Here is a 10,799-nt window from a genome sequence, read left to right as displayed (position 1 = left end):
CACACGGGGCTCTGTGCTCATGGCTCGGAGCCTGGAGCCTGCTTTCAGATTCTGTGTTTCCCTCTTTCTCTGCTCCACCTCTACTCACCCTTTGTCTCTGTTTGTCTCTCTCAAAAATAAAGAAACATTAAAAAAAAATTTTTTTTTAATAAATCTGTGGGGTGCCTGGGTGGCTCAGTTGGTTAAGCATTGGCTTCGGCTCAGGTCATGATCTCACGGTTCATGGGTTCAAGCCCCACGTCGGGCTCTGTGCTGACAGCTAGCTCAGAGCCTGGAGCCTGCTTCAGATTCTGTGTCTCCCTTTCTCTCTGACCCTCCCCTGCTCGCACTGTCTCTCTGTCTCTCAAAAATAAAGAAAAGACATAAAAAGTAAAAAAATAAAAAATAATAAATCTGTTAAAAAATCTATATAAACTCAATGGAAAGATGGCCACACAAAGTAAAAAAGATCTAGATGCATAATTAAATGCATAAAATAGATGCATGAATAGATTATTTCTGTGAGGCTATCCAAGTAACAGTAAGCAGTAGTTGTTAATGAGGAGAGACCCTGGAAGACCTGATACAGGAGGGAAACTTTCCTTTCTATATTCCCAGCATGAAAAGTTTTTTTCTTAACATATATATGCATTATTTTTTCAAATTAAAAAATAAACTTAAAACTGAAACGAAGAGGGGTGACTGGATGGCTCAGTCTGTTGACTGTCCCACTCTTGGTTTCGGCTCAGATCATGATCTCTTACTTTTGTGGGTCCGAGAACTACGTTGGGCTCTGAGCTAACATTGCGGAGCCTGCTTGGGATTCTTTGTCTCCCTCTCTCTGCCCCTCTCTACTCGAATTGTCTCTGTCTTTCAGAATAAATAAACTAAAAAAAAAAAAACTAAATAAAAATGAAGGGGCTCCTGGGTGGCTCAGTCAGTTAAGTGTCCAACTTCATGATCTGGAAATTTGTGGGTTTGAGCCCTGCATTGGGCTCTCCACTCTCAGCTCTTGGACCCCAATTTGGATCCTCTGTCTCCCTCTCTCTCTGCCCTTCCTCCCTCTCCCCCCTCTCAAAAATAAATATTTTTTTAAAAGCCCTAATAATGGGGTGCCTGGGTAGCTCAGTCAGTTAAGTGTCCAACTTTGGCTCAGGTCATGATCTCGCAGTTTGTGGGTTCCAGCCTCGCATTGGGCTCTGTGCTAACAGCTCAGAGGCTGGAGCCTGCTTCTGATTCTGTGTCTCCCTTTCTCTCTGCCTCTCTCCCATTCATCCTCTGTCTCTTGAAAATAAGTAAAATGTTAAAAAATTAAAAATAAATGAATAAATAAAATGTAAAAAGCCCTAAAAATGAAGATATATATACACATGTATGCTTAACAAAAAACGAACTAGGAGGCTATAATACCTCCAGGGATTATTAGTGATTTACCTATACTCTTTACTTCTAGGAATTCTCCAATTTTTCTACAATAAGAACACATTGCTTTTTGTTTTTTAAGGTTTAAAAAATAACTCAGAGATAATGACTCTCATCTTGCCCGCTGATGGGGTGTTGTGAAGGTTTTATTTATGTCTAAAAATTTAAGCAAGAGCTAAACAGTAGGGAGAGCACTCCAGGCAAAAGTCCTCACCAGAGGCTCTTCCTGCTCTTCTAGAAAAGAGGTGGGAAATCTCCAGTCAAGACTGGAAGGACTGTGGGTGGGAGGGCTTGGGCTCTACGATATGTCATCAAATATGAGATGTCATCAAATGTTAACTCCGTCACTACTTTATGTTCCCCTGAGGAAAAAAAGTTGTCCAACTATGTCACATCTACCATTATACAATGCGTCTAGGTTTCCAGGATGTTAAATCTGATAAGCGTTTATCTTGAACTCAGTGACACAGTACCTATACATCTCTTCCTCTTAGTAGGTGGACCACTTAAGCAAAACCATTCACCTTCCTCCCCCTAAAACCTTCTCCTTCTCCAGTCCATCAAACCAGTCAACAAGTCCTGTCTTTTCCACTCCTGATGCCACCTGCCTCTTTTCTCTCACCTGAACCAGTGAACTAGCCTCCTACAGAGCCTTCTCATCTTACCCCTGCCTGCAATCCATTATTCATGCTGTAGCCAGAGAGATCACCTTATGCCCCTGCTTAAACATTTCCACTGGCTGCTTACCCGCAGGGTGAGGTCTGTTTAACTTGGCATTCGATTTTTTGTGACCTGGCCTCTGCCTGCCATTTTAGTCTCTTGGCACTTCCTCCAGATGAAATTATTTACCGCTTCCCCAAAGCGCCATGTTTTTTCAAGCCTCCCGTTCTTTGCAGCAGCTGTTTTCTAGGCTTGGACTACTTTTCCTCAACAAGTATTTATTGAACAAGTAGTAAGTGCCGGAAATTGAAAATAGGAGGGTAAGCAAGGCAGGCCCGAGCCCAATCCTCATAGAAGCCGGTGGGAGAAAGCGACAAAAATGTAAAATCAAAGGATTATTATAATGACGCATGTTGGATATTTGTAAAGATTTGTTGAAAAAATCAACCACAGTCTCAGAAAGTTTAGGATTTGAATCGGGCCCCGGAGGCAGTCTGAAAATAATCCACCTGTGATTACCTAGGTGACTTTTGGGAACTGGCAAGCAGCGTCTCCACCTCCGTGAAATGGAAAAATGCCCGCTTCATAGGATTTCTGGCAGGATTTAGTATGAGATACATATGATCACGCGGTTCTGCCGGACCTGAGGGCCCCTCCCCCACCACACCGAGGTCCGTCCGCCCCGCAGCTCGGGTCCGCACCCCGGGAGGCAGCGGGCGGGACGAGGAGCGCCCTAACCGGCGCGTGCCATGAGAGCGCCCCAGTGCGCCTCCGACCGTCGGGGGGCTGAGGGCGGGGCAGGGGCAGCGGGCAACGGGCGGCCGGAGAGGGGAACGGCGCTCCGCCCCATCTCCCCACTTTGGGGGACAGCCCCACTCGCTCACTCCCGCCTCCTCCCCTGAATCAAGGGGGGCGGGGCCGTGACCCATTCATGCCGGGAATCGGATCCAGATGTTCCCGCGGCGCGTGCAGCTGCATCCTTGCCTTTTTTGGCAAAAAACGTGCGGCCGTGAGCGGATCCCGGGCCGCCTCCGCTAATCCTCGGGAAGAGGGGGAAGGGGGCTGAGGGTCTGGGCCCAGACTGGGAATCCGAACCGGGTGCTCAGCGGGATTTGGGAAGAGCTGCTAATGGAGGGGGGCGGTTTGTACTGGACGGGGAACCCACTGCCAACTCCGCTCCCGTTCGGGACCTCCCCCAAACCCCTCCCTTCCCCACACGGAGGAAATAGTCCTTCGCCAGCAGTGGGGAGGTTGGCGGAGCCTGAGAGGAACGCTAGCAGGGGAGGGATCCCCGTTCTCTGGAGATTTCCCATCCATCCCGGCAGCTTCCTCCTCTGCCCTGCACAGAGGAGGCCTGGAAGAGCCTCAGAGCCTTCCTGTCTGCCAGGGAACCTTCCTCCTCACAGCCCCCCCACCCCCACCCCCCAGACAAACACACAGAGGCCTTAGCTTCCTCACATTGCTTTATTGCAGAATCTGGAAGGGCTGGGTGAGCCAGTCCTACCCCTCTGCCCATCTCTGGGCAGAATGGAGCTCAAAAATGAAAGGAGAAAACACTCAACAGACACTGGGTGGGCAAAACCCTGTACTCTAGGGCCCCTTTAACTGTGAACCCCTGCTTTGCTCCCCAGAGAGCCCCAGGCCCAGAGATAGGGTGGGATGAGGGTGGGGAAGGGTCCAACCTGAGTATAGTCCACTTTTGAGGACTTCTCAGGGACCCACAGAGGACCTAACGTCTCAGGAAAGAAGTCTAGATCAAAGGGGGCCTGGGCCCCAGAGTTCGGGTTTGGAGGGCTGGGTCTAGAGCCCTGATTTGGGGAGAGGGCTTGGTATCCCATCACCCAGACTGTAGAGGGAGTCTAGGTTGGCGGAAGGGATTTAAGTCACAGAGGCTCCGTAACAGCCCAGGTTTGGGGGCCCTGGGTCAGGGAGTACCGGTTTGGGGATGTTGGAGCAGGGAGGCTGAATCCTGGAGCCCAGGAGGAGCCCCAGTTTGGGGGGGGGGGCGGTCTGGGTCCCAAAGGTGGTTTGGAAAAGGAGCCTTAATCCTGGAGCCCTGGTTTGGGAGGCCCTGGGCCCAGGAGTCCTGGCTCAGGGCCCTGCCTGGCTGCAGCCCTGGCACAGTACTTGGTCTCCGTCCGGCACGAAGCCTTGGCCCACCAGGGAGGTGGAGCAGCGGGCGCAGGAGAAGCAGCTGTGGTGCCAGTGGCGGTCTTCAAAGGACACATACTTGCCTCCACCGAGTCCTGGAGGGAGGCTGGAGGTTAGCTCTGTGGATCCGGAGCACGGTCCTGTCCCTCAGTGTCACCCGACACCAGATCCCATTCCCTTGCTTGCACCCTACCCGCTCTGTCCTTTGACCCTTGTCCCACCTGTGATGGGGCGCTTGCAGCTGCTGCACTTGGGTGCAAAGAGTTCTCCAAAACAGGCAACGCAGTACGGATCGTCGTCCCGGGAAGTGAACTGCTGCCCGGCTAGGGGCGTCTGGCACCCTGTGCAGACCAGGCATTCTCGATGCCAGGGCTGGTCACGGTAGGTCACGCCACCCTGTGTCAGGGTCTAGGGGGGGCAGCATCTGTCAGCAGCGGGGGAGTGGCAGTTCCCACCCCACAACGGAGCCTGGCTTACCCCCCCAGCCCCCTGGCCCAGCCCCCACCTTGCTGCAGCGGGCGCAGCGAGGCGCAAACTTGTTCTCATAGCAGGGCACACAGTAGTGAGCACCCTTGTCGGGCACAAAGGAACGGGAGCCCAGCGGCTGCTCACAGCCACTGCACAGGAAGCAGTGCTCGTGCCACGTCTGGCCTCCGTATTCCAGCTTCCGGGACCCTGTGGGGGACAGGGATCTCATTCAGAGGCTGTGTTGCCACCCTCTGCTACCCCCCCCACCCCAAGGAGGGTCCCCGCTGTTCCCACAGCCTAGAGATGGTGGGATCCACGCACATGCAACAGGACCCTTGCCCCATATGTGCCACATGCTACCCTCCCCCAAACACTCCACATGCTGGACACATGCCTGGCTCCTGTGAACTGGACGTGAGGAGTTGGCATATGCGAAGTCCCATATGTACCAGATATGACTATCTCAGCATATGCCAGGCCTCTGTGTCACAGGCATGATGAGTCAGTACTCGCTAAGCCCTTACACACCTGACATGATGGTTTTAGCACGCACACAGACGCTACATACACTAGGCAAGCCAGTGTTCACCTGCACGGAATTCTAATGCTCTGGATGTGATTGATTCAGTACATGCTAAGCCTTTGCATGTCCGAATCATGTCATTCTCCACACATCCTCAATCCTCACATTAACTCTTATGCATGCAGGTCACCACACGCATGAAGCCCCCTCTGTATCTGCTTCTGCATACGCCAAGCCCCAATGTACCAAGCATGCCGGTCTCATTGCACTTCTCACTCCTGCATGTACCAAACGTGCAGATGTTCATACATGATAAGCCCGTGGATGTGTATCAAGCTTGTCAGTCTGCCCATACAAGGTAAACCCACAGGCGCAAAGCAGGCCTGCTGGTGTGGCATACGCTAAACTCTCAGGAACGTACCAAGCTTGTCCGTTCCTGTACACGCTCAGCTTTCATGTGTGTGCCAGTCCCCGTGCATGCTAATCTCCCGGGAGCATACGGGGGCGACCATGCCTGTATACTCTAGATTTCCAGATAGATGCCGTGTGCAGGTGTTGGCCATGGTCAGCCTCCACGTACATACCATACACGAGCCAGTCCCTTGCACGTGTGAGAACCCTACCCAGATGCGGGCACCCGGTTCCACGCATGGCGAGCCCCCCAGGGCACATACCAGGCATGACGGGCTCCCCACAGGCGGAGCACTGCGACGAGAAGGCACTGCAGTAGCAGTCATTGCAGAGCAGCTCGTTGTCCTGGCAAGTGAAGGGCTCGTCGGCCAGTGAGCGCTGGCAGCGGCAGCAGCGGAAGCAGCCCTCGTGGAAGTGGCGGTCTTCGTAGAACAGCTCCTGCGGGGCGTGTCAAGGGGCACTGGCACCTTCGCCCCCTCCGCCAGCCTCCACCCACTCCTTGCCCTGTCTGGTCCAGTCCTTACCCTTGAGTCATGCCCGATAAGCTGCTGGCACTCAGCGCACGTGTTGGCAAAGGTATTGTCGTAGCAGGGCACGCAGTAGGGGCCGTCGTCCGTCTGGATGTATTTGCGGCCATATAGGGACTCGCTGCATTTCGCACAGTCAAAGGACTCGCTCATGGTGGCTGTGAGTGAGCCCTGCCAGGGGCAAAAGGTGGGGCGTGGGTCACCCAGAAGGGCTGGCCCTTTGTAAAAGCCCTTTGCAAGAGACCAGGCATAAGAAATGCCCAATCAGAATAGGTGGTGATAAGGAAGGGATGCTTCTGGAAACCGAGGAGTCCTGCACGTTTCTTTCTTTTTTTTAAATGTTTTTTTTTTTTTTTGAGTGCGTGCGTGCCTGCATGCATGCAAGTGAGTGGGGGAGGGGCAGAGAGAGGGAGACACAGAATCCAAAGCAGGCTCCAGGCTCTGAGTTGTCAGCACAGAGACCAAAGTGGGGCTCGAACCCACGAACTGCAAGATCATGACCTGAGCTAGTCATACGCTCAACCAACTAAGCCACCCAGGCGCCCCCCTCCCCTTTTTCTTTAAACCAATTAATTATTTGAGAGAGACAGAAAGAACACAACCTGAGTAGAAGGGCAGAGGGAGCTAGAGAGATAATCTCAAGTAGGTTCCACACTCAGCAAAGAGCCTGACACAGGGCTCGATTCCATCACCCTGGGATCAGGGATCAAGATCTAGAGCAGGGCACTCAACTGACTGAGCTACCCAGGCACCCCCTGCATGTTTATTTCTGTATTTAACGGAGTTGGGAGGGGGGAGGGAGAGAAGGGGTCAGGAAAAAATCAGGAAGCAGAAGTTGTTTTCTTATCTGGGCCCTGGCAGATCTGGGGGGAGGGGGCTTTTCCTGGGTCAGTGACTCATTTCCTGCCCCAGGCTGAGTGTAGCTTCCACTGTCCCTACTGTCCCTGAGGGGACAACAGCAGGGGCAGGGAGCCACCCCACTCCGTATCCTACATGAACAGCACCCTCACCCTCTCCTGACTCCCAGGAAGGAGCCCTAAGGATATGGAAAAAGGAACTTCTAGCCAGAGCTCCGGAGTGAGGAGCACAGGGATGTGAACTGACTGCAGAAAAATGTTGGGCCATGAATGATGGAGGTGGATGTCACCTCCGGCCTTTCTCCCAGAGAATCAGCCCAAGCAAGGACTTGAGAGGCTCAGCCTAGGTTTTAGCAGGAAGGAAGTCCTGCAAGCTGGACACAGCCAAGCTTCCCCAGCTGGACCCTCTGCCCTCACCCCCCTCCGGCCCCTGCTGGGTCTCTGGTCACACCAGCCTGGGCAGCCTTGGCCTGCAACATCTGCAGCAGCTGTGGCAGCACCAATGGCCAGATGTCAGGTTCGACCAGCAACAGGGGAGAGAAAAGGGAACGGAGATGCCAGGGGAGAGAGAGGTAAACTAAAGACGCGGAGATTGTGCCATCTCCAATCCTGGGCATCCACTCCCCGAAGATCTTTCCATCCCCTGGGGTCATTATTTCCCTCCCCCTGCCTCTGGGAGAAAAGCCTCTCCCCAGCTTTTCTGGTTTCTAAGGGTCTGGGGCAGGGGGAATGGAGGGTGAGAGTGGGAGCCATGGAAGACATTTTCTCCCCAGTCAGGCCCCCTCTTGGGTGGGGAGTCAGGCAAGGGGGAGCCCTGAGAGTTGCTGCTGCAGACACCCAGCCCCCACCAAACCTCAGACACTTTCCATTTTCTCAGGAACAAAGCATGTTTGCGGGATGAGGTCATCCACACAGCTGCCTCTGGAACAGGAGCATGGGGCGTAGGGGGGCAGGGAAGTGGGGTTCTCAGTCCCTTCTGCTGCCCCTGACTCCAGTCTGGAGCCCCAGATTTGGAGTTCCCCACCCCCAGCCTCCTCCATCCTGAAGCTTGCTCTCTAAGGGCTCGGAATCCAGGGTGGGCGAAGAGGAAGGAAGTTCCAGGACTGAGAGGAAGGGGATATCCCCACAGCTTCAGGAGCCTGGGGAGGACAAAGGAACCCACCAACCCACTACCCCCTCCCCCCATACACCCCAGTAACTGGCAGTCCCCACAGCCTTCCCAGGCTTAAGTTGAAGGAAAGACCTCCTCTTCTCTGCCACCCCCAGTGGGAAATTCTGGCCAAGAAGCGTTGCTCTGGCTTGGAGTTCAGACTCTAGGCGCCAGCAAATGCCCCAAGCCTGGAGGGCCTGGCTCTTGAAGGGACGGTTTGTGAACTCAAAACTACCCTCTGTACAATGGGGTGGGGGGGGGGGCGGAGACAAAGTTCGTACCGGCCTAGGTCATGAGGCCTCCAGCAGCTGGGGTCTTCAGAGAGGTGACTTCTGGGGCACAGTTATGCTGTAGGGTAGAGTGTAGCCCTCCTTCTCAGTCCACACCCTACAAGTCAGGCCTGGGTTTCCTCTGGCCCAACATCTGAGTGTTGTCTGGGCTGTCAGCCACCGGGCAGCAGGGGGCCACACAGGTGGACTGTGGCCACGGGTCTGTCCAGGAGTGCCCTGGGTCTTTTCCTTCCTTCCTGGCTTGGCCCACAGCAGCCATTGCCTTCCCAGGCCTAGGCTGGCTCTGGGGCCATCCCCGGGGACGTAGTCACCACTCGGAGACAGGGGCACCCCAAATAGGGTATGGGCATGGCTTCTGTTTCCTTCCCAGAATTCTCTAGTCCCCTAGTCTGTCCAGCTGGACTTTAATGAGGACAGAGTGAAGGGCACTATCAAGGCCCACCTGTCCCTGCCCATCCCCCTTCCTCCCCATCTCCCTCCCACTTTCCCTGGCAGGGCTAAGGGACCCAAGAGAGCCAATCTTCATGGCTAGTCAGTGGGATGTGTGTGTGTGAGCGTGCGTGCAGGGGAGACTGCTCAGTCTGCCAGATGGCTCTCAGCCCCTGCTCCCACCAACACACACACACACACACACACACACACACACACACACCTTACTCCTACACCTGACCCAGACACACACATCTGGCACCTCCCAGAGCTTGGAATGGCCGGATAAATGGCTGAAGCATGTAGTGTATAGAGGCCCAAATGTGGCATGTGGGTCTGAATCCTGACTTCTTGTTCATGTACTAGCTGGGTGATCTTGGGCAAGCCACTGATGCTCCCTGGGCCCGTTTTCTCATCTAAGACTACATCCTAATCCTGGGTTGTGTGAGGCTTAAATGCTGGTGCCTGGAAAGCACCCGGCAAAAACTGAATAGTGAGTAAACGGTAGCCATCAGTATTTTTATGATTATGAGCCCCTCACTCACACTGGGGTCAGGCAAATTTCTGAGCCAGGCCTGGGTCAGGGAGCTGGCCTGGGTTTTGACCTGGACATTCTCCAGGTAAACTCAGAAAGAGAACAATGAGGCCCACTCCCCAACACACACTTCCGGTTCTGCTGGGGGAAGCAAAGAGGCCCAGGCCATGGGGGTGGCTGAGATCAGTGGGGCAGCCTGACCCCAGTGAGCGTGACTCTGAGGCCCCTCACACAGGTACACAGGTGTCCATGCCTGCGTGCTGCTTCACCTCTCACAAAGTGCAACCCCATCCACCATTTCACTGGATCTCACAAAAGGCAGGCAAGATAGGGTATCATCCCCATCTTACAGGTGGGTACAGAAACCAGCGACAAGCCAGGCCCAAGGTCACTCAGGTCTCAGGGAGGCCAGGTTCCCTGCTTCTCCGCCTGGAGCCCTTTCCTGTTTTTCTCTCTAAAAATGCTGCAGTGGTGGTAAAGAGGGTGGCCAACATTCAGAGCAGGGGCACGGGAGAGGCTCGGTGATACCACTAGCACAGGGGCCTGACTCTCCTCCCCAGCTGCTAACCCCGGCGACTGGAAGACAACCAGAAGCCTTTCCAACTACCCATGCCAATCCCTCAACTCTTCTCCCCCACCTCCACGCTGCACTGTCCAGGAGGACCCTGGCCAGGCCCTACAGCTGTGAATTAGAATCAGCTCAGACTCCTCCCCCCAAGTCTCGGGAACTGACAGGAGATTTAAGGGGAGAAACCTAATTCCCCTCACCCCCCACATCCTGCTATGGGGCACTAACCCCAAACTCTCCCTTCTCCCCTCCCTTCCCCTCCCCCCATGGGGCCTGGGAGTCAGAGCAGTTTAGGGGAAGGAGGATCCAACAGCTGCTCTGGGGACGGAGAGGAACAGTTCATTCACCCCCGATCCCCCAGGGCTGAAGCAGTGCGTCCAAGATTTGAGTTTAAAAATAAGTTGGGGCTGTCTTGGTGTCTGCTGGGGCTCCTTTTTGATCTGTGTCAGGTCCTCTGCCTCCAAGGGGCTCTCCTGGCCCAGAGTTTCTGTTTCCCCATATCCTTGCTTCCCAGTCTTTCAGGCCTGACCCAAGCTGTCAGTGCACCTCCACTAGGGCCAGCTCTGTCCTGCTCCGCATGTCTGTGTCTCTGCACACCTCGCTGTCTTTAGGTTTTGGGTGTCTCGGTATCTCTGGCTAGTCTCGCAAGGGCCCAGCTCTGCGGATTTCTACCTCTGTACACCCAAGTCTTGGTATCTGAGTTTCTCCAAAGGGTTCCCACCCCTACCCCTTCTCTCTCTTAACATCTCTGCTCCTGCGTGTCTCTGTCTCCAGTTTCTGGACTGCTCCATAGGCCTCACAGAGGCTGATCTACCACAAGGCTAACGAA

General features: G+C 54.3%; 1 protein-coding gene across 1 annotated transcript; it reads right to left on the bottom strand.

Moving 5' to 3' along the window:
* Positions 1 to 3,506: 3,506 nt before the first annotated feature.
* On the bottom strand, positions 3,507 to 10,187 carry FHL3 (four and a half LIM domains 3). Its single transcript, XM_029949126.1, has 6 exons — positions 8,430 to 10,187; positions 6,139 to 6,312; positions 5,878 to 6,052; positions 4,718 to 4,887; positions 4,434 to 4,620; positions 3,507 to 4,307 (listed from the first exon to the last, which is right to left on the bottom strand). Exons 2-6 carry the CDS (start codon positions 6,292 to 6,294, stop codon positions 4,153 to 4,155), a joined length of 843 nt encoding a protein of 280 aa, XP_029804986.1. The 5' UTR covers positions 6,295 to 6,312; positions 8,430 to 10,187; the 3' UTR covers positions 3,507 to 4,152.
* Positions 10,188 to 10,799: the final 612 nt, after the last annotated feature.

Source organism: Suricata suricatta, chromosome 8, assembly GCF_006229205.1.
Source record: "Suricata suricatta isolate VVHF042 chromosome 8, meerkat_22Aug2017_6uvM2_HiC, whole genome shotgun sequence".
Taxonomy (NCBI): domain Eukaryota; kingdom Metazoa; phylum Chordata; class Mammalia; order Carnivora; family Herpestidae; genus Suricata; species Suricata suricatta.
Note: the sequence above shows the minus strand (reverse complement) of the source record. Positions and strands in the feature narration are given on the sequence as shown.

Coding starts and splice junctions, on each gene's coding strand:
- FHL3 (XM_029949126.1), bottom strand. CDS start 6,294: ATGAGCGAGTCCTTTGACTGTGCGAAATGCAGCGAGTCCCTATATGGC. Junction 6,053..6,138: donor TTATCGGGCATGACTCAAGG/GTAAGGACTGGA, acceptor CACGCCCCGCAG/GAGCTGTTCTACGAAGACCG. Junction 4,888..5,877: donor TGGGGAGCCCGTCATGCCTG/GTATGTGCCCTG, acceptor TGTCCCCCACAG/GGTCCCGGAAGCTGGAATAC.